This window comes from Cavia porcellus, unplaced genomic scaffold (genome assembly GCF_034190915.1).
Source record: "Cavia porcellus strain 051 isolate PalLab524CR breed Dunkin Hartley unplaced genomic scaffold, mCavPor4.1 scaffold_21, whole genome shotgun sequence".
Classification (NCBI taxonomy): Eukaryota; Metazoa; Chordata; class Mammalia; order Rodentia; family Caviidae; genus Cavia; species Cavia porcellus.
This window is the reverse complement of record NW_026947504.1, coordinates 13899708-13923876: the sequence shown is the minus strand read 5'-3', so window position 1 is coordinate 13923876 and position 24169 is coordinate 13899708. Positions and strand designations below refer to the sequence as shown.

Sequence of the window (24169 nt, the reverse complement as noted above, 5' to 3'; positions counted from 1 at the left end):
GTGAAGCCCTTCCCCATTACGCGGTACATCATGGAATATGTCAGCCTGAATTAGCAGGCAGGCCCATCACATTAAGCTAAGCGCTGGGCTGCCAGGCCCCACTTTGTAATGCCTCTTGATCCTCAGTGTCATGCTCTGGTCCATGTCACTGCAGCCACGGGAAACCTCGTGAAGAAACAATGCGTGCCTGCAGGGGCCAGGGGAAAATTGGGGGGCCACAGGAAGCCATGTAGATTTCATTTTTTTCTGTTTCCCTAAGGAGCCTGCTCTGAGTGCTGATGTCCGTGGGGATCTGGAGGAAGTGGGTGGCACCACAAAGCTGCAGGCAGGGAGTTCCTTTGTGAAAACCGTGGGAGCGTGGCACATGTTTCTAAAAGCACACAGACTGGGGACCCTGTTCAAATACTATGAGAACTACAACATCTAACTGAGGCTTCTTAAACACAAGGCCACTGTGACCGCCACCATCATTCCATTTATTTTATAAATTTTCCTGGCTACTTATTCATGTCATTTCCTAACCTGTTTGCTACTGTGGTGTGGAGCAGCAGAAACAACGCTAGCTTTGTATTTGGGCGGGTCCTGAGATCAAATCCTGCCTGTGCTTTTCATAGCTGGGTAACATGGGTCCATGACTTACTGTCTCCACGCCTGAGTTTTTCTATGGAATAGGACTTGGTGCAGGGGCCTGTTTCAGAGCAGATTAAAGAATTATCTGAGATTATGAGAGAAGAACGCCTGACACAGCATAAATGCCCAGTAAACATTTCAGGGCTGCATTTGAAGGGCAAGATCACTTCTATATCCATTATACAGCCTTCACCCAGCCATCCCTTAATTAGTGTTCCACAGTGTACACCTTTCCTCTAACTTGCTCTCTAGTCTCTGTCTGATCCAAACCTGCATTTGATCATGTCACAGCCACTGCAAATCCTTTAATTTCCTCCCATGGGGAAGGGGACATCGCCACCACTCTTTGCTGCAGCTTGCCTCCTGGCCACCTGAGCCCTCAGCCACCATAACAGTTTCCATTACCATCTCTGTCTCCACTACACTAACCTCTGGCTCCTTCACCTCTGTCTTGCTCACCCCCACCACGAGGCCTTTGCACATGCCATTTCCCATGTGCCACTTCCCTACGTGGGACATTCTTTTCTCATCTGGCCTGATTAAGACCCTGCTCAGCCCTACCCATTCATATGTTCTCAGGAAAGCCCCTCTCTGCTCTCCTGCCCCATTTAAATCTTCCTGGAAACTGTTCTCTCTTTTGGTCATTCACCCCTATTTTACTAGGAGGTGATTTACTTCGTGTCTGTCTCCACTGATTAGACCAGCCTTGAGGGCTGGCCCTGCATCACCTGCTCACCAGCTGCATCTAGGGACTTTGTGTGGTGCTCAGCAAATGCTGTGAGAGGAGGGTAGATGGTGAACAAGAAAGCAAACCAACTCGACTAATCCCCCCAACCACCCTTCACAGTCACAGCCACAGTGACAGCAAGTAGGGACCATGTCTCAAGCAGTGAGACCAGAGCTCAGCAGGAGCGGGTTGATTGCTGATAGCTGGTGACCAGTCTGTGCTCAGAGCCAAGGTTTCCAGGCCCTGGCACCCCAGAGGTGTGCTCCAAAAGCATTACCCATGGCAGGCGCTGTGACACTTACCTTCCCTCCCTTCCCTCTCCAGGTTTTTGGTGGACCCCTGACTTTTTCTGTCTACACACAAGGCATCTCTGGTTTCCAGGAGACCCAGTATCACATCTGTCTAGAATTGTGTTGCCCCTGAATCATTTAATTTAGAAACTCAAATACGAGCTGAACTCCCTCAAGAATGAGTAGGGGGAACTCTGTTTTCAGCAAGGTTGTGTTGTTGAGGCAACTGCACTTCACAAAACTCAATCTTTGTTTTCAGCTGCTTTCCCTCAGCACCTGAGCTGAAGCCAATCCAAAAGCTGAAGTCTTAATCTACCACCTGGTGTCCAATCAGCCAGGGCTCAGTTGCAAGTCATGATTGGCTTGGAGAAAAAACAGCTTTTGGTTATTTTCTTGTTTCTATTCAAAGACCGCACCTGTGTCGTATGGTTTTGTTTGTTTGTTTTCCTCCCTCACTTTCTTTGGAGCCAATTTACCCAGAACTCACAGAGAGGGAGAAGATTCTGTGCCTTTGTTCATATTTTCCAGAGAGAGCATCATGTGTGGGAAGCTAGCTGCCTGCTTCTCTGATCTGCCAGAAGAAAACACTAGGATTTACTCTTACCCAGTCATTCAATAAACATATATCTCAGGTGACTATATTGTCCAAATTGGGACAGTTGTCAATGGAAAGTGAACACTTTCCAGTTGGAAGTTCAAGACAGCATCTGTAAACTGATTTTCTCAGCCCAACCAGAATGTAACGAGCACCTTATCTATTATGGCTGACCTGAGCCATAAACTACTCTTAGAACAAAGCCACAGAAAGAATAGTCTTATAAAGCCATGAGATGAAAAGACAAGAGGGATAAATTGGGATTAAAGTTGAGTGAGATGTCTCTATTTTTTCCAAAATTTCTTTCTAGATTTTATGCTTTGTTTTGTTTTGTTTTAAAAAAATGACACCATAGTCCTGGAAGGTGGTGTTCACACAATGAAATCCAAATTCCCCCGAAGTGAGTCTTAGGAAAAAGTCTTGAATCTATCAAGAATGAAATTTCCAATCAGATCCAGGTGATGATGACACTTTTAGGAAAAGTGGAAACCCAAAGGAGCTCCAGGGAATGGGAACTGAGTGATTTTGAATGTGGTAATAGTGGATATAAACACACTGTGTCTCCCTAGGCAAGAGCTTTGGTACTAAGTGTTTTGTTTCTCCTGCATCCCAGGTACCTGTCCTGAGACCCATGGACCTGATGGTGGAGGCCACCCCACGAAGAGTATTTGCCAACGCACACACGTATCACATCAACTCCATATCAGTCAACAGCGACTATGAAACCTACATGTCTGCTGATGACCTGAGGATTAACCTATGGAACTTTGAAATAACCAATCAAAGTTTTAGTATCCTTTCCCTGCAGCCAATAATCAGTGGGCATAAATCAAGAGTATTCAGGTATGAGCAGGCCGTGCAGGAAAAAATGAAATGTAAAAGATATTCACAACGACAACACTTAGTACTTGTAGAGAAATTGTCCTTTTAAAAATGCCTTAGCATCTATGAGACGTCCTCATCCTAATAAAGTTAGGAAACCATTGAATTTCAAACAGCAGCTGAAGTCTAGTTCAGGATTGGGGTTCTGGAACAGTATTCACACAATGGCATTTATGTATCATGAATTGAATTTTCATGTGACTTTACCAACAATAAGAATTCAGTTAGGTTTCCTGCCACTGTTAAAGGATTCATAAGTGATCTGTGTGTACAATGTGGACCAGAGGTACATGAGATGGTATTTGTTGTGTTATAATAGTGAAAATAATAGGGACTGCCAAGTATTACATTCCAGACATTTGCACTAGCAACTTTGAGCATAGCTCAAAGTGTCATTTTTACCCCCCTATGATACAATATATGCACAGGAAAGTGTATGTATCATAATTATACAGCTTGATTAAGTTTCACAGCCAAAACATCTCTGCAACCAGCATCCACATCCAAAAAAGAAACTTTAGTCCTTAAACTTTCATTATGTCTCCTCCTTTTGTTATTTCTATCCCTCAAAAGTATGTTTGATATAACAAAGTGTAATATAAGTATTATCTCCCATTTAACTGAAATTTAGAGAAGTTAAGGAAATTCCTATCCGTGGTGGTGTTCTTATTCCATTGTGTTGACCCTGCATCTCTGAGCACCTATCATGTGCTCTGCCCATCAGAAGCTTAATTCCTCCCATTGCTTCACACCCCACCTCACAGCTTCCCCACTCAAGCAGCTGAGCCACTGGCCTACAAGCCCTCTGTCACTCACCGGCTTCCTCCACTCCCAGCCCAGTCTACCTAGGAGCTCTGTCAGTGCTTGCTCTAGAATACAACTCAGACCAATTCAGAGCTCCCTGTCCCCACTCCTACCAACCTGTGCTTCTGTAAACCTCAGCTACCTCTCATCTATGACCCATAGATAAGGCAGAGTAAGCTTTTCGATCTGTAATCATATATCATTCTTCCCTGCTGAAAACATTCAGGTAGCCTCCTGCTGAACTGCAAATCCAAGTTATTTGTTCTAGCCTATGTGATTCATGCCATCTGGGTCCTGACTCCCTCTTTGGTTCTGTATCATATCACTCTTCTCTAACTCACTCGGCTTTAGTCAACTACCATAATCACTTTTCTGTTTCTACTTAAACTTTGTTTTTCCATCCTTTGTATCTGCTGCTCCCTCTTCCTGGGATGCTCTGCCCCCAGAGTTCACAAGGTTGGCTATGTATCATTGTTCACACCTGTATCTAATTTCATCTCTATGGGCACTTTCTACCACTGAATCCCCACTATTCTTTTATCACCATAGAATTTATCACTATTTGAAATCATTTTAGTGTATTTTTAAATTCTTTATCTGGGAATGTGAATATATGAAAGCAGAGACTATTATGTACTACTCTATTTTATCATGTGGAAAATTCGACATATAGACAGTTGGTTGCATATGTTGGGGGTTTGGTTTGGTTTGGTTTTGATTCTTGGGATTTTGTTTTTAGTTTGTTGTTTTTGTCTCTTTGAGACAGGATTTCACTATGCATTTCAGGCTGGCCTTGAACTCATTTCATAGCCCAGGCTGACCTCAATGTAGCAATCCTCCCTCTCATCCTCCTGAGGGGTGGAATAATAGATGTGCACCACCACACCCAGCTATATGTTGGGTTTGAAGGAGAAATACTTCAAATATCATCAGAATGAAGACACCCCAGAGAAAATTAATTATGAAATCCAACCTGGAAATGGAACCCCATGAGTTACAGTAAACCTCTGAATATTTTGATATACAATAGATTTCATAGTCGATCAAACTCTTAAAAGATTATTTCTCCTATAAAGTCCAATATTGATGATCTCCATCAATAGGATCAATAACTCAGTCTAGGCATCTTCTGTCTTGTAGCCCCAGTGTCACCAAGCTTGTCTAAAGCAGGACAGCAAAAAGGACAAGTGATAGAGGATCACACATGAAAGAATTCTGGGAACTAGGTCCTAAGATAGCTTGCGTTCCATTGGCTAGAACTCAGCTATATGGCCACCTCTAACTGCAAGATGAGCTGAGAAATATGTTCTCTGTGCCCAAGAAGAAAAGTCTTGATTTTAGTGCCAGCCATCTAGTCTCTGTTATAAACAATGTACAGTCATCCTCAAGGCCTTGGAGGGAAGGAATTTTTAATCAGGTACTAGCCATTCTGGGATCTATTTGGAGACACTGAGCACTGACCATGAGGACATGAGTGGCATCTTTTGTTGATCACAGAACAGACATGGCACACTGTTTGGGCCCGGGGAAACCAGCCCTAAGATTTTGCCAGGCAATGCAGCTGCTAATAGAATGTGTGTGGGTGGTGGTTTCCTTTCTGTCTTTACATCTATTCCAAGAGCCAGATTTCTGCTCCAGCTCAGCTGGCTGTCACTTCGAGCTTCTGCTTTCCCAGCCTAGGTGGCATGTTTTCTGAATTTTGCCTCCAGGCCTTCTAGGGGAAGGGAAGTTTCTTTCGACATTTTTGGAGACAGATGCCTTGGGGAGAATACAAAGGGGTTATATTAATAGTGCAGTTTAAGCTATATTCTGCAGATGTGTGACAGCCTGCCAGATACTGGCATACAAATGAGACCACGCCATTCACCCTGAAAGCAGCCATATGTAGAATAATCATTGTCATCATGAGGATGATGATAACTGATATCTATATAGTTCTTCTCAACCAGACCGCCCTAAGCATTAAGACTGTACAAACTGAGACCCTTTTGCTTCTCATCCCTGAAGTGTAGCCACCCTGGGGTAGAAGGCGACCATCTTTCAAACGGCCTCAGAAAAATATCAACCACAAGGCATGTCTTAAATTATAAGTTGTTAAGCACCTATTTCTACTATGCCCCTTATCCACCAAGGACACAGAAGAAACATAATTTGGGACCAAATAATGAGTTAGGCTAGGGATAAAGCTCAGTGACACAAGCACCTGCATGGCAAGCACAAGGTTATGAGTTTAATCTCTGCTACCAGAAAAATAACAATGTGGATCAACTAAAGCATGGTGTGGGTACCACTGTGGTAGGAGGCAAGAAGCTTCAATGCAACACATGAGCATTTTTGTTTTCATAATTACAATTTTCTAGTAGTGAGTGTTAGAAAACACAACTGTCATATCAAAGCTATGAGTCTGCAGATACCATAACTCTAAAATCAATTTAATTTCAAAGTAAGTAAATGAAAAGTATTATGTCAATAGCAAGACAGGTAACTTGGAGATATACTTAGAAAAAAGTCATGACTTCCAGGCATGGCATTTGGTGTCATATTGGAATCATGGATAAGAACTCAGGCTTTAAAATCCAGGGAGCATAGGGTTCTTTCCCAAGTTTATCACTTTCTGACTGTTTCTTAATGTATCCAAATCCCTATTTACCTATTTCTGTATCCTGTCAAAAGTGGTTATGATAATTACACACACACACACACACACACACACACACACACACACACACACACATACAAATGTGTGCATGTTCAAACAGTACTTTATTAAATAAATGATCAATAACATGACTACTGGCCACTACAATCATGACTATTACAGAAAGACAAGAAAGCTAGAAAAGTTAAACATTAAAAAGGAGAAGTCCATCTTGTTGAATTCATCATCTGACTCATCTTCCCAGCTTTAAACTCTCCTTTTGGCTCTACACTTGGGTAATCTTTACAAGATTTTCTTCTTATGCCCCAGTTACATGATATTTGCAGAATTTCTGAGGTCCAGCATCTCATTTTTAGAACTAGATCAGAGCAAGGCATTCCTAAACCTTATGGTTTCTGGTCATGAATCTCTCTTTTCACCCATGGCCTGTCTTGTATAACAGGTCCTGGCTGAAAATGAATGAATTTGGTCTTAATGAATCAGATCTACAATAACTCACTTCTGGATTAGTAAATTTCTTGGGCAAGAGGAAGCCCTCCTTTTCAATAAATGGAAATTGCTCTTAAAATATTTCTTCACAAAAACTATTGGATACTGAGGATCTCTTTTTCTTGGGACTAAGAATGAATTGACCTGGGTTCTCATCTAATACAGCACAGGCCTTTATTAAATAGATCCATATCAAGTAAAAGTACAGGCACAGTGCTCAACAACTGTACATCAAATGTCTGTTTTGTACCAGGCAGTACAGTAAGTCTGAGTATAGAAAAATTAAAAGAAACAAATGTCCTGCTTTCAGAATATTCTTCAATCATACTAATGAGCATGCCATTGTAAACCAAAATAAATTCTGCAAAGCAAGGGACTATAATTCTATGATGCATTTTTAGACTAGAGGATAAAAGAGACTTTGCTGAGGAGCTGGCTGTCAAATTATGAAAGAGAAGAGATATGTGTTCACTTGGCAAAGAGATATGGAGAGATTTGTCCAGTGTGTCCAAAGGTCCTGTGCCAAGAAGGAGCATGACAGAGGAACTTTCTGAAGGCCACTATCACTGGGTGCAGAGAAAGAGGATAAGCAATATGTAACCAAAGGTGGGAAGGTTGACAAAAGCCATGCTTTGTAGAAGTTCGGTCTCTGGTCCTGAATCAGAGTTCTTCTGAAAGAGCCAACTATGATCTGGAAGTTCACCTTTCACGTTGGGCTTAGTAACCTTGTGTAGCAGTTTCAGTTGTCTCCTGAGCTGAAGCCCTCTTGAAGCTGATTTCCTTACCAAGGGATCACATATTCAACTCTTGGTTTCCAGCCACCAGTGCTCTCAGTACCATGGACAGCTCCTCGTCTGTTACTCCAATGGGACTCTGCCAGGCAGGTTTTGGTGGAAGCTGTATAAATTTCTTTCCTTGTTTCTTCAGTGGCTTTCATCCTGCCAAAGGATCAAATGTACCAATCAGCTTCAGATTGGGCATTTAGTGTAAAATAAGAACATTTTATCTAATGACACACTTGCTATACTACCTTGTGTGTGCTAGGGCAGCCCTCTTTCCCATATTAAAAAGAATAAGAGAGATTGTTTTCCAAGCTGAGTGCCTTATCTGTGTAGATGCTAATCTTTAACATTGGAGGCCAGGCCCAGGAGGTTGTGGCTAGGATTTGTCCTTCCTTTGAGCTTCATGTTTTCTGGGAGGGTCAGAATTCAACTATGTAGATTTTTCTTGGGTTTCTTAAGCTTCCTCAGAGCAGGGTAATTTAGTGGTTGTGGGACTACAGACTTGAGAATCAAATTCCCTGAGTTTGAATCCAGTTTCCTCTTAGAGCATCTGTCTAACCTTGACATCTTACTTATTTCTCTGAGCCTCAATTTCTATATCAGTTAACAGAGCTGATAATGTGATCTAGCCTGTAAAGTTCTTGCAAGGATTAAATGAGGTAATATGTAAAGTACCAAGCAGAGCACATAGCACACAGAATGGAGGTTTAATAAATGATAGCAGTCAGAATGTGGGTCATTTCCCCATCCCACATTTCTCACTACCATTTTGCTTGGGTATTGTTCTCTCCAGTGAAAACCATAGGCTAAGTAAATCATGCTGTGCAAGCCTGACAACTCGATCTGTTGACCTACTGTGGGTTTTATGTATTTAAAAGCTGTCTAGAGAAAAGCTTCTAAGTCACAAAAATGAATTAAAGTGGAAGCCACAAACATTTGCTGAACATTTGCTGTATGAACTATGGATAACATGAAGAGTAAAAGTCCATCTCCAAACTCATGGCCCAGTAATCATGCGGGTAGATCTGGGTCCATTAGAACTCAGCCAGGGAAACAGAATCAGAGAGGTGTGTGAATGTACAGAAAGAGAACAAGAAGAGAAGGAGAGACAAAGCACGATTGACTTATCCCCCTGGCATTTGTGTGTGTGGCTAAGCAAATCCAAAGTCTGCCGCACAGGGAGTCAGGAAGGGGAAATCACAAGCACGCTGGAACCCCAGGGCTATGAGCTGACAGATGCCAGTCAGAAAGGAAGATTCAGGGAGAAGGAAGAGCAGCTGCAAACCGAGACGTCCCCAAGGAAGGTATGGACCTACTTAGTGCCTTCTAACTAATGAAGTCATACCCACACAGAATAACTTCCCCTTTGTTTCACTGAGTCAATTGATTAGAGCCTTTAATAAAGTCCTTTGTGGAGGTACCTAGTTGAACACTTTGTTGAGTAACCGGGAAGTGTATATATGCTGCAAAATGGTCATTTCCTTTTTTCTTCTCACTCTCTAGAAAGAATATCTCTGTAGTCCAACCTAGTCTGAAACATAGGAAATTCCGAGGAATGTTTCTGAGCCCAACAAAATTAGCATAGCACAAAGCCATTAAAGTATCAGGACAGAAGGAGACAAATATGTAACCACACCAGAGAAGATAAGTCTAGCAAATTTTGAGCCCATATCAAGTGCCAAGTATATTACATATACCATCCCCTATATTTGTCTTTCTTTTTTTGTACATAACAAGTTCAAAATCATTCAGGTCTGCATCCCTGATCACATAATTAAAATCTAGGCCTCTCTTACTATGAATTACAGTAAAACCTACTACATTACACTGTTGCAAATTATCAAACATAATATGTAGTAAGTGTTCTTGTAGAGGTGGATTCTCATAGAGGTACATTCAAGGAGTTGTGGATGAACAGATCATGGAAGAATGCCAGAATGCTTCCTAATAAAAGTTATATCTGAATAGGCCTTTGAATTGAAAATTTTCTAACAATAGAATTTCATGGTTTTGCTCTACATGAGTAGGAAAGAGTCCCTAGTTATTGGACCTTTCAAGTACTTCCCCAGTAATAAAAGGTATCTCAGTCCAAAGTCTTTTGAAACTCACTACATATTTAGTATAGCATCACATGTCTCTGTCAGCCCTCACAGTGAGCCTGGCAGTTAGCAAACACTCTATGAATATTTGCACACTGGCTTTTTTGAGCTCTTAAAAGGATAGTATTCCATAGGGTCCTCTATTACAATCTCCAGTGTCTTATCAAGCCATATATCCTTTCAGCTGATAAAATCTAAATGCTTTGTAATCATTTTTTAATATCCAAAGGTTAAGTTCAGACCTGGGGGGGGGATCTCAGAGTAAGTCATGTCACCAAAAAGCAATTCAACTCAATATGCTCAGTGTGCAAGGCCATAATAGAACTGTTTTTCTGACTTCTTTTCCAAATAATTGGCACACCTAAAGCCAGGTGTAAGAAGCCTGACTTGCTTTTGCGTGTGGGTGACTCACCCAGGTAAATGTAGGTTCCACCCTGCAACTTGGCCAAAGTTTATAATCATCAGCCCTGCAGAAAGGAACTCTCCTTGGCAGTCTCATCCTTGACTGGCTTAGGTCTGAGGCAGAAGAGCTTGTCAGTATTGACAAAGTGTTGAGACAAAGCATAGAAAGTCAGCAGCCTTAAAAGCAACAAAGCGAATCAATGTATATAGATTCTATCCATGGAAAAATATGTCTCCATTTTAGAAAACAGGATTCAGCCCAAATTAAAAAACCATTTAATATTTTTGTATTAGTTTCAGATAATTAAAATTCTTAGTCTTTTAAAAGGATTTTATTCATTTAAAGGCAAAGAAATTGAAACCAAAAGACAGATTCCCATGTTCTCTTGCAATGACACCCAGGATTTGGTGGTAGATTTACTTACATTGACGGACACTGATCAGCATTCCCAGGACATCAGGCCCTGATCTCCCATGGTCTAGGGCTTTTATATGATGCACAAGCAGGAGGCACAAAAGAAGTACAAAGAACAAGCTGGCAGTCCTTCTGATTAACTAGCAGGGTGAGATCATCCACTTATGAAGCCTGGTGCAGTGATGCAATCAGGCATTCTGTAAGTTTAGTGATACTCTTTTGTTTACAGGGGTCAAGAAAGTAATTACAAAGCCACAAAGCAGTTACAGAGCTAGGCAGTTTCAAAAAACAGCTTTAAAAAGAACAGTTTCTCTTGTACAGTTTTTCCCTTTCACACTCAGCAAGATAGAGATGGAATCAAAATGGAATCCAAGGCTCCCAGCCCCAAACTATGTTACAGTCATAACAATATTTTGAACTAACCCATCAAGATGAAGTGTCTGGTCCTTCAGTTTTTATGGATCATTCTAAGTCAGGGAAACTATACCTCTTTATTATTTTATTGTTTCGTACTATGTATTCTTTGGGGAGATTTTGGAAAAATGAAATGAAATGTCCAGTTTCTCTGTATTTACAACATATTTGCATCACAGTTTAACTTAATAATAGCTACTTCAGCCCTATTGATTAAGAAAGAAAAAAATAATAGCAACAGCATAGAAGAAGAGCAAAACATTCAAAACTATTTGGCTTACTCGGGACCCTCTTATCCAGTTTATAACACAGAGACACATACTTTTTCTTATCAATGCTTTATTTTTCTGCTTACTGTTTATTATTATATAATGTACTATACACTATACTTACTCATCTTCTTTGTTAACAGTTTTACCCTAAAATACAGATTCCATAGGCCGAGAGTTTTAGTCAGCCTTGGTTACTTCTGTAGCCCCTGGACCCAGAACACTGTACATCTTTGGCAACTTTTTTTTAATTGATACCATTATGATATTTGTTTGGTTTTTATTTTTTTGGCAACTTCTATGTAATACGTGAAAGAATAAATGAAAGAATGAGGCCCAGTTGCTAAAGGACAATGTAACACGCTGACTTTAGGATCCCATCATCCTGCAAGACACAGCTGTGTTTCCTTCCTGCCTCTCCTATTCTGGGACTTTTTTTTTAAGGTGTTTTTTTTTTTAATGAGACTATGATCAGACTGATGTATATATTTTGTTTGTAACTTTACTCAGTTAACATATATAACAAACAAAGTAAGTGTTTTAAGTTTTGTTTCCATCTTAAAATGCTACAACTTCATTAAAAGAAAATGCAGAAATGTGAAAGAAAAACTTTATTCATAGAGCCACTCTGATAAAACTAACATTTCAGCATCTCATATTTTAGATTATTTTCAGAGTATTAAATTTACTATGGTCATACTAGAGTTAGAATTCTGCATATGGTGGTTTTTTAACTGGTTTAGAAATTTCGCTACCAAAAACACTAGTTAGACTGAAATTCACGTAATCTCTTCCTTATATATATTTAGATTGCTTTCAATCTTTTTCCTTTACAATATGGTAGTAGTTCTTTCTTTTTAATGAAGCTTATGTTTTCCAGTCTCGGATTAAGGAGTAAGTTTTGAATGACTTCACACTCCCCTGACTATTCTCCCGTGATCCCCTCCATTCCCTCGTGCACCACTGATGTAATTTATGGCTCTGGCTTCTTATTTGTTTGAAATTGATCCCTTAAGAGGTGATTTCCCGGTGTCTTCAATTATTCTTTTAAATGATGCCTTAGGCTACCGCCTGGCACAGCAGTGCCCTCACCTTCTGCCTCCCGCCTTCCAAGCCTGGAGCTGGGCTGCCAGGCTGGCTGTGCCCCCTCCTGTCCTTAGAGTTACCGCCAGAGTCCCAGCAGAGGTCCAGATTAACCCCTTTTGTTAGCAGAGGTAATTTGCCTGGGTTTAGCATTAATAAGGAGTGCCACAAGCAGTTGGGGTCAGAGAGAATGGATGTGTCAAGCCCCAGGGTTAATTTAGTAGCAATCTGTTAAGCTGCCAGTGTTGTGTTAGCAGTGAATCCAATGTTATGTTTTGCATTTGCCACTTACTTCTTTGGGAAAACAAGGAAATAATTTGGACAGAGAGCTCTGTGCATAGAGGGAAAAATCGGTTGTCAAAATGTATCATTCTATTTCCAAAATAATCTGGGGGCCATATGGTATTCATCTCTTTTCTTCCTTCCCAACACCAAGGGCAAAAATGCTGAAAATGCATATCTCCTTTCAGAACATTATGAGAGGTAAAGGGATGCAGTGGATTTTTTTAGAGGAGGTAATGTGAAGTTTCCATCAATCTTCCCCATAAACCAGTGAATTTTTAGCAACTAGACTCTCAAATATGTTTCTAAAACTCACCAAGTTCTCTTTTAAAAAATGAACCAAGAATCCCTTGTCAGGTTTTGAATCCCAACTTATGATCTAAAAAGTTATTATCATAGTACATAAATATTCTGCTTCTTAAAAATGTCCTCACCAAAGGAACAGGGAAAGTAAGAGGACACAGGCCCAAAACACAAGAGAAAGAGCTGCCCTCTATCTCAGCCACAAAAGAGTATCACTAAACTTACAGAATGCCTGATTGCACCTCAGAACCAGGTGACGAGCTCAGACTGGGGGAGGCCACTCTTCAGACAGCGAACACAGTATTGTAACCAAGAACCTGGACAGTGGAGTTGTATGAGCTCAGGTTCAGCTCCCAGCTCTACCTGCTGTGAATCATATGCCCTTGTGTAATTCTTCCTAGTCACTGTTTCCTTTGTCAGTAAAATGGGATGGTTAGTAGTACAACCTCTTAAGGCTGAGGCGAGGGGCAAGTGAGACCACAGGCTCAGTGCTTAGCACAGGACAGGCCCTACTTTTGGCAAACATCGATTGCTCATTGTTATGAGCACCCTCCTCATCTTTATCAACAAGGTTGGTTGTTGCTGTCATGACCCCACCCCACCACCATTCCACGCTGGGTGTTGACTCCAAGAAGCTCTGAGCTGCATCTCCCCAGATCTTTATTTTTGTTTCTAAGACAGGGTATCACTGAGTTGCCCAGGCTGGCCTCCTCCTCATCCCTCACACTCCTGAGAGGCTGAAATTACACGTATGCACAGTCCTGCCCAGCTATTACCATGGTTATTAGGAAGAAGGTAACTGGGCATGGTGGCACATGCCTGGAATCCCAGCACTTGGGAGGCTGAGGCAAGAGGATCACTGTGCTTTCAAGGCCAGCCTGGGCTATATAGGGAACTCAAGATCCATCTACACTACACAGCAAAATGCTGTCTCAAAAAAAAACAGTCATCCTTTATACCCTAGTCCCAGGTCAAACCCAATAAGCACACAAGTCAAAAACAGAAGCTCAGGCCCGCAGAAGAAGAAAGCCTATGGTTTGGGGATGAAGGGCGCATGGAAAGGCAGGTTTGGAAGTCAAGGATGGGTGGGAGGAAGAAGATCCAGAAGCAGGTTCAGCACGCACACCCCTGTGAAAGTGTCCTTGCTGGGGGAGGATGTTCCTCGTGTCATAGAGATGCTTAGGTGCTTTGTTTTCATACAGCCTGACTTTGGGACTTTATTTTTAGATGAGAAAAAAATAACTGACTGTAGCACCTCCCTCTGCTGTGTGAAGATTCCCTTCCCATTCGGCTTGTGTTTAGAGCTATACTGGCAGAAGTTGAGAAAGCTGACACCAGATTTTCTTTGCCTATTTTGGGAAAAGAGAAACATACTCATTGGCATCGTATCATATCCAGGCTCTTTTTGGAGGGTGATAAAATCTGACAACAGCTGAGCTGAACGTGAACCCACGACCTGGGTCAGACAGCCAGAGAGAATATCAGAGCTGCTACCTGTAGCCTCCCCACAAGCAGCACAAGCTTATGCTCCCCAGAGGGTGTACTGGCTGCAGTGAAATTTATAATTCTGACAGAAAATGAGTTAAAAGGTAGTATTTTGTGAATTCAAGGATTCACATGCCCTGGAGACCCAAGTGATATTTGCATCTGTGCTGGGTGGGAGAAATTGTACCAAAATGTAATGTTAGGTCAGCCTCAAGCTAATTTTAGAAAGAATATAACAGGATATGTGAGAGATCATTGGAGGAGGAAGAGGAGGCACAGCCAAAAACAAAGCCACTCTAGCAACAAATTCCATGTTGGGAAAGCTCTAGCAGGGGCATAGGTGATGTGTTACAGTAGATACCTGCTTGGTTCATGCTAGTGGGATTCAAAATACTAGCACATTTGCTTGTCCCTGTCTACACTCTAAAGAGAAAACAGGGTTGGTTGCTTACTGAAAACAGAAGATGGCTTTTATCCATCCCTAGACGGTCTGTACCAAGTTATTGCTTCTTGATTCAGTGTTTTGTCTTCCAGAATGTGCACAAAATCTTGTGGGACATTTTCATCTTAATTGTGATACATTTGTTTTATGTATATCATTAAACTCTTGGTTTTAATGAACATTGCTTAGAGAAAAGTCACCCCATTTAAAGATAATCTGAAGAAAACATGTTGAGGAAAATTACTACCTGATGATAAATAGGTCAAGCAAAAATCATTAAGGTGGGACACAGATGGTGAAGTCTGGGAAAAGTGGAAATCACCTTGGTCAGATTTACTGTGTACCTGCATCCACATCACGAGGTCTGATACTTTGCGGGAAGTTGCAGCATTTCAGACAGAACCTCTGTTTCAGCCAAGTGCCTCCCACTCTTGGTAGGTGCGAAGAATCAGTAAAACCTGTTTCTTCACTCTCTCCAAACACCATATAGGAGGTGTTTGTTCCCATTGAATTGCTTTCATAAACAAAAGATCAAATGTGTCATTCCAATATACAAGATTATGGTTTTTCTTGATCAAAGGTATAATAAAAGAATACAAATTCTTGATCAGAGAAGAAAACATTGAGAGAGGGAGAAAAACAGATAATAAATCTAAGAGTTTGTTCTGTGGAAGTCTAAATCTTTTCCCCCATGTATGGTTGGCTTCTTCCAGATAGTTAAACTCCCACCCTAGCTCTAAAGCAAATCTCAGTTTATGGAGACTACAAAGTCTTAAGTCTTAAATGAGAGCAATTTTGCATAATTGTGGAACAGCACAGATTTTGCACATGGAAAGAGGTCCTAGCCATGCGTCTTGAAGCAAGTCAGTTTATACACTCAGAGCCCCATTTCTGCCCCTGAAAAATGGTTGTAAAAAAGTGTTACTTGCAATTATTTTAAGGATTGAGACAAAATGCATGGCTTCATTTACACAGTTAATGGCCTAGCTTGTGTTCCAAGGATGGTAGCAGCTATTATTATTATTCTTACCTACATTGTTAAAGTTCAGAGATTTCATGGAAGGGGATTTGCAGTCTATTGCAGATATCATTTATCAGTCTTGGAATCTGGGTAGGTATTTAAATAAGTTGAATTTTTGTTAGAATGAGACCATTTCATATTATAAAGTGGGAAACAAAATTCTTTGTAACTTGGCCCACTTAAGAATATTTGCATGAGGAGATACCTTAGGTCATGAATGGATGCTTTCTGCAGGGTAAGACAGTGGTAAAGAATCAAGAGACCTGAGTTCTAATGCTACCTCTGACTACTGGATAACATTGGTCTTAAAGCCTCATCTGCCTGAAACCAATAACATTTGCTTTCTTGCTAAGAGTTCCAACACGAATCACTTTGTGCATGGTAGATGCTACCATGCTGCAGTCTTAGGAGGCAGTGCTGTTGGTAACCCCCAAGCTTCCATCTCCTTCTCCTGGCTCCCTCCTTGACTCGTCTGTGCCAGATATTGTGGACATCAAGCCGGCCAACATGGAGGAGCTCACCGAGGTGATCACAGCCGCAGAGTTCCACCCCCATCACTGCAATACCTTCGTGTACAGCAGCAGCAAAGGGACAATCCGGCTGTGCGACATGCGGGCGTCAGCCCTGTGTGACAGGCACACCAAATGTGAGTAGCAGCCAAGGGTGAGGGAGGGGATCACTGGCCTCTGCCTTTGGGAAGGTGGGTAGCATTGGAAGGTTTTGATCTCATCTGACAAATGGAGGATGACGAAACCACCAAGTGTTGACCCACCTCAGGTATCAGCTCCACTATTTGTGCTTTGGGAAAAGTGAAACCTCGTGTTCCACTCCAAATATGCGGATGTAGAGGTGGCCCCTGTGCACAAAACGTTTAAATGACATTGTGATGTGATCCAGGTCATGCATTAAGATTACTTCCTGCTGACTAAGGATGCCCCAAGGTGCAGCCCAGGAAACTAGTTAAGATATGGTTAAAGGCTGCCCTGCACATGGAAATGATGCAGACCTAGAAAGCAGCTGAGTCCTAGGAGGATCTTGGCAGGAAAGTTAATTGGACTTGCTGGCCCATCTGAGAGGCTGAGAGTGGACCACTGGAGAAGGGGCTACTGGCTTCTGAGGGAGGTTGAGGCTATAGGGACCAGAACTGTAGAAGCCCAGTAGACTGAGTGGGCAACAAAGAAAAGCCACCATGGGAATGAGAGTAAACTACAGGCAGACATACAACCCTTCAGGTGATCTGAGGTTCCCGGGTCACTGACAGGAAAGCAGCTCCACGCCCTTAGGAGAGGAGAGCAAGGGAGCAAAAGGCTAAGAACAGACATAAGCGAAAGAGCTGCTGTCACTGAGTATTTGAAAAACAGGACAGACCTAGAACTGGTAGGGAGCGCTTCTAGCAAAGAAACTGCGCCTAAGGGTAGAGGTACATGGAAAGCCGTGGGAATCCATGAGCAATCTGAGCTACACGGTGAGCAGCTGCCACATACTGAGGAAAGGCAAGAGCCAAGCATGTCCCACCATCACCTTCTGCTCCGTGCTGCATTGCTTTCCAGTTTGCTATAGAGTCAGAATGGAAGACTTTTTCTCCCGTGGTCCCAGGATTTAATTTCAAGACCTGTGTGAACATGGGCGATCTGACATACACATCTGCATATGTGTATGAACCCCTAGGAGAGGAATGGCTGTCTGGTGCTCTTTTTCTGGCAGAGCTTTTGCACGGAGCAGCTAGGCTGTGTGCTGTAGTTGTCTGTGACTGTGAATTCAAGTCACGCAAACACCACAATCTTGTATCTTGTTTTAGCTGCTTTTGTTCTCCTTTCCTTAACCTTTCTGACCACATTCTCTCATATACACAGTGAGTAAGACGACCGGCCATGATAGCACATGTTGGAATGCTCACACTGAGAGGCTGAGGTAGGATTGCAACTTCAGGCTCTGTCTGAGAAATTAAGTGATTTAGCAAGACTCTGGTTCAAAATTTTAAAAAAAATTTAAAGGAGGGGAGAATGGCTGGGTATATAGCTCAGTGTGAAGGCTCAGAGCTCAATTTCCAATACAGTTTTTTTTTAAAGGTTGGGGGAGATAATAATTGTTATAACCATCTCATGGGTTTGTTGTGGGGTTTAGATGAGATAAATGTTTAAAATTCTGTTAATGAGGTGTTCCATGCAGTCCCTTTTTTCCATAGTAAGTCTTAAAACTTGACATATATTTTATATCAGCCAGAGTTCAAATGCCTAAAAGCCATGTGTACCTAGTGGCTACCATGTTAGGAAAAACACAACATTCTGTCATCTTAGAACATTCTACTAGGATCTTGTTCACTGTGGCTTCCACAGCAACTTTCCAGGACAGATACTTAACAAATCCTGACAGTGCTGTAATCAAACTCTGAGCAATATATTTTCATAAGTTTACAGAGGAGAGCACTCGATGAACAAGGATCAGCCTGTGCAAAGGTGATGACATTATATGTGCTCTGTTATAAATGGTAATATGTGATGTTTGTGTATCCAAGTGCAATGGTGCATGCCTATAATCCCAGCTATTTGGAAGGCTGAGGGCAGGAGGATCCTAAGTTCAAGGCCATCTTGAACACTTTAGCCAGACCTTGTCTCAAAATAAAAGGAGCTAAGGCTGTAGTTCAGTAGTAGAGTGATTGCTTAGCATGAATGAGCCCCTGGGTTCAATCCCATGTGCTTTACAACAATGAAACAATACGTTTGTGGAAGTGCAGGTGATTGATTATGGCTATTTTATGGAGAATGACTGGCAGAAGAAAATTAATACTCAGGAGGAATACCTGAACTAGTCATTATAGATGATGATGATGATGATGATGATACCCCAAAAAAGTGGAATTTTGATGGAGGATTAGTATCAGTGAACTAACGTAACCAGGGGAGTACTATCACAGTAAATTTTCAGAGAAATTAAACAAAAGGAAAAAGAATGAAAGTTGAAGTCTACCAAGAATAACAAGACAAAAATATCAGGGGGATACTCTACTATTGAACTTTGGCTCACATTTTTCTTTGGGCGGGGGACCACTCTAGGTACAGGAGTTACTTAGCAGCATCCTTGGCTTCTCCATCAGATGCCTGCAACTAAAGCCCCATTGTGACAGTCAAAAATGTCTCCATACATTATGAAATATCCCCTGGGGAGGAAAAAATACTTCCTAATTGAGGACCACTGACTCAAACAAAATTCAGCATGATATTCTAGGATCATGTCTAGATATGTTTAGTACTCTAACTCTGGGTGGTACAGCATAAAGGTAAGACTTATTTCCTGTACTTCAAGAATTTGAAATGTGACTTGGAAGGGAAGTTGTACCCAGGAAATATTTCAAGGGCAATGAGCAAGACAGAGCATATTTTAATACTGAACTGATAATACAGACAGTTAGGGATTAGGATGTTCAGCGAATGTGAGAAATTTGAGACAAACCTCTAGGGATGGCAGATGTTGAACAGCCAAGTATGAAAGTACAAAGAGAATTTGACTAGGTGGGCCAGTGGGCACAGAATGGGCAAAATTCTTAATAGTACATGGAAATCTAAACAATTGCATGGGTCAGATTTCCTGGAAAGGGTACGATCAAGTTACTGAGGTCAGATGAGGGTGATGGTTTATATCAAATTGATCCTTGAAAAGTCAAAAGTTTATACTCTTGTGTCACATCATGTAGTATCATATCATTCATGGAGCACCTGCTTTATACACAGAGGCTCACTTTAATGGTAGCTATTTCTCTGAAACTTCTGTACCAAGTGCAGCTTTCCAGGGTCCAAGCTAAGAGCCCTGATGTAATGAAGGAAGGCCATACAGGTACAGCCAGTCTGTCTTCTATATTTTTGGGGGCCTGACCTGTCAGCAAGACCAACAGCACATGCCTGGAACAGACCAGGGTTCCGATTATGCTAAGTATGCAGATTCTCTTTGAAGTCTCATATCTCTACTAAAAATTTCGTGTAAATTTGTATATCACCCTCATAAAATGTCTATTTTCAATTTAATAATCTATCCCACCTCCAAATTTCAAGTCAAACTGATGCCCTCAAAAGATGCAGCATTCATCCTTTGGCCCCCTGTACTTGCTGGGTACATCTCAATATCTTCTTTCCTCTCTGATCTCCAACGTGCACCATTGGTTTGTCATAGATATTATCAGATTGAGATAAAGACCATCTATTCCAACTTTCTGTAAGGTTTTTATTGTGAATAGGTGCTGGACAAAAGCTTTTTCTGCTTCTTTTGAACTGATCATGTGGTTTTTTGTTCTTGGCTTTGTTAATGTGGTGTATTACCTTTACTGATTTATGTATGTTGAACCATCCCTGCCTCTCTGGGATGAATCCAACTTGATCATGGTGTTCAATCTTCTTGATGATTTGCTGCACTCTGTTTGCCAGTATCTTACTGGAGACTTTTGTATGTGTGTTCGTAGGGAAAATGGCCTGCAGTTCTCTATTGTAATTGGGTCCTTCTCTGGTTTTGTATCAGGGTGGTGCTTGCTTCCAGCAATGCACTTGGAAATATTGCTCCTCTCTGTGTGTGCTATTTTGAGAAGTACAGTTCTCAGTACATAGAAAGTGATTTGATATAATTCAGCTGAAAAGCAGACTTAACAGAATTTGTGTTTTATGAAAAATTAACATAGTGATTTGGAGAAAGGAGAGTTGAAAAGTTTTGCCTTAGTCTGAAACCAAAGAAAATCCATAACCTAGCATAGCATGGTGGGTGTGGAAAGGGTAAAGCAAATGTTTTAAAAGTATGTCAGAAGTGATTTCATAGTTGGCTTTCATCACACATGGATACAGTGTTAGTTGCTGAATGTCATTCTCAAGCCTGGAAACTGTCTGAGGATAGAAACTGAATCCATTTTGTTCACATCATATTACCAAAGCTTAGCCATGAGTATTGATTCAATAAATAAGTGTGTGCCTAAGGGTGGACATAACTGGCAGGTGAGAGTAGGGATTGGTGGGGGGCTATCCCAGAAGAGAATGAAGGACTGGGGTTTGATTGAGGACACACCGGGCATGAGGTGATATGGTGCTGCCTATGGAAATGCCTTCTCTGACGAGTGGGTAGATGGGACTGGATGGGCCAGAGAGGGCACAAAAATCTCTGGTGTTCTCATGGCCCAGCGTAGCAGATAGCAGCCTGGACTTTGGAGTCAGACAGGTGGATATGAGAACCACATACTGGGGAATTAACTGGGAGGCTTGGTAAGCCCCAAATCAAGATAGAAAAAGTTATGACCTTAAAAAAGTACAGACCAGAATGGTTCAAAGCAGATACTTAGGGACCACATGCAGCTCTCACAACTCAATGCCTGTGTGACCGCAGGCAAGTTATTCACCCTTCTAAGTGTCAAATTCCTCATGTGCTGGTATAAATGCTTAGGGTAACTTCACAGGTCAGCATGTTCACAAGAAGCAGATGTCATGATGGCTGCCACCAAGGCTCATAAATGGCAGCAGCAGGTGTCACCATTTTTTGTCCCCTATTGCTAGCCTGCATTGATAAGGTACTTAGAAGCCCTGCCATTTTGCATAATGATTTAGCTAGCATTTCTTCAGCTCATACTATATGCTCGTACTGTATCAGGCTCAGGCATAGTTACCTCTGTCTCAGAGCACTCTATAACAAGATTCTCTAAAGAAATGTACTAGGAAGCACACGCACACATGCATGTGTGTAGAAATACAAGAATAATTTTGAAGGCTAAAAAGCCCTAGAATCTCCTGGCAGCAAGCTGAATTTTACCCCTAAGAGCGGCAGGCTAAAGACAGAGGAAGAGCCCTTGTTTTAGCTAAAGTCCAAAAGATGAAAGAAAGTGTCCCAGTTCCCAGGCAGTCAGGCCAAGAAACCCCTCTTGCTTGCACCAGGCTTAGTCTCTTCAGGCCATTCATGCCTTCAGCTGATTGGATCTGGCCCATCCCCTTAGGAAGGCAATCGAATTTGCCCCTTCTGTTAAAATAGGTGTTTAGTTTAGATTAGTTTAATCCAGAAGCACCCTTTCTGAGACCCCCAAGAATGTCTGACCCCAAATACATGGGCAACCCATGGTCCTCAAGCTGATGCATCAAATTCACCACATGAAGTAGTAAAATCACATTAATTATAGAATCGCAAAGGCAGTGTTACAGCTGCAATAAGTGGTATGAAAGAGATTCTGTGGTGCAAAGAGTGGGAGAGACAAGGACCTTACAAGCGAGTGACTGCTGTGCCAAGATCTAAAGGCTGATGAGTGGGGAGAAATGTGGAAGAGCCACCTGCACACACAGCAGGAAGCCTACACCAGGGACCTGGGGGGCCCACTTCTCTCTCCAGCGCTGGAGAAGCAGTGCCCTTGGGACTGTCCTGGAGAGGTCCAAGACCCAGCTAGTGGCCTCCAGCCCTCTGCCAAGCCTGTTTCCCAGCACCCCAGCCCCACACCACAGAGCTCTGGATCACAAGCCCACTAATCTAATTAAGAAGCAAACAAAATTCATTTTCCTGACTTGTCCAAAGTGCGCCTTCTTCAGTGTGCATCTTTCTTTGTTCAGCTGCAGCAGCCGCAGCCCAGGCTCCTGCCAGCTGGGAAAACAAGTTCAATCTGACCTCTCGCCTGACATTTCATATTGATTTTCTCCATCCTCCTCAGACGCCAGGCTCCAGTCGACCACAGTTCAACCGAGGTGCACGCATGGAATCAAGACAGTTCGTCAGGGTTCAAAATGAAAAGCAACACTGGCTTTCGGAGATGAGCTCTGAGGAGGAGGGTATTTAATAACCATCGATGCTTAATCAGGATGCTGAGGAAAACCGTGTTATCAGAGCTGCATATATTAATTTCCATATGTCCCTCACTCTGCGTGCTCAGCAGGGGTTGGAGGGGATGATTTGTTTTCTCCCTCATCTCTCTCTCTCTCCTATTTTTTTCCTACTGCTGCTACCAGTAGGAACAAGGGCTACGTTTGCAGTTTGAGACTGAAACAAGTGCAGCAGCACTTGGCTATTCTGGATCATCCTTTTCCCTCTTGATGCATAAGCATTGGTGGCTGGTGAAGAAATTGTTTAAGTGTGATGCATACCAACCTTAAAACTAAATCCAAACCCCTTTCTAATACTCTTGTGAATCAGCACCCTGCAACCTGGCCACCCTGACCTGTTTACTATACTTCAAACAGCCCCCTTCCTGTCTCAGGGCCTTTGCACAGTCTTTCTCTCTACCTAGAATGCTCTTCCATTGTGGCCCTAACTTAATGTAGTCCCTAACATGGACTGGGGCTTCCCAGAACACCTATGATGTAAAGACAGACAGATGAAAGAAAGTGTGTTCAATTACCAGGCCTGCTGTAGCAGAGGACCACAGACTGGTGACTTACACAACAAAATTATTGTCTCAGGATCTCAATAATGTTTGGTCAACAAGATTGGTTCCAGCCCACAGGAAGAAGACATAAAATTGATCATGTGCACAGTCCTGGAGCTGACTGGCCAGGTACAATTCCCTGGCTCCCTTACTGCAGGATGTGATGTTTTGCCTCGGGGAAAGGTAGAAAGAGAACAAGAACACAGGACTCTCACCCACAGCCCCTGCCATGCTGTGAGCAAACACAGCATGATTTTTATTAAGGGCAGTGGAGACACAAAACGGAGGCTCCAAGGACCAGAGCCATGAATACCATGCAATAAGTCCCCCCATAGTTACGTATTCTAGGACAGTGATATCTAGGTGCTTTCCATGGTGCTGAAATGCTTTCTTCCTGAACAAAGGGCCTTGTCATTGATTTTTAGGAGCTATGAGATGAGAAGGAGCCTCTTTTTTACTCTGAAATCACTCTTGAGAGAGGAAGAGTCCTTATTAAATAGAAGTGATTTAACAGCATAAAGAAAAGAAGTAGGTAAATCGGCATAGAAAAGGCAGCACCTTGAATGTCACAGAGCCTTAATGGAACAAGGGCCCATGGACACAGTTGAGGATGAGAGTCTCTTATGGTCGTATTGTCTTACTTTTCTCATCGCTGAACAACAATACCTGACACCCACAAATTAAAGGAGGAAAGGTTTATTTTATCTCATAGTTGGTAGAAGTTTCAGTC

At 42.1% G+C, this 24169-nt stretch overlaps 1 protein-coding gene across 9 annotated transcripts in view; it reads left to right on the top strand.

Moving 5' to 3' along the window:
- Positions 1–24169, top strand: part of Ppp2r2b (protein phosphatase 2 regulatory subunit Bbeta) — a 452685-nt gene that overhangs the window by 387986 nt on the left and 40530 nt on the right. For all 9 annotated transcript variants that reach the window (XM_063232320.1, XM_063232325.1, XM_063232323.1 and 6 more), the window contains 2 exons: positions 2856–3033; positions 16555–16719. In XM_063232320.1, coding sequence (XP_063088390.1) covers positions 2856–3033; positions 16555–16719 — 343 coding nt within the window. The remainder of the gene's footprint in view (positions 1–2855; positions 3034–16554; positions 16720–24169) is intronic.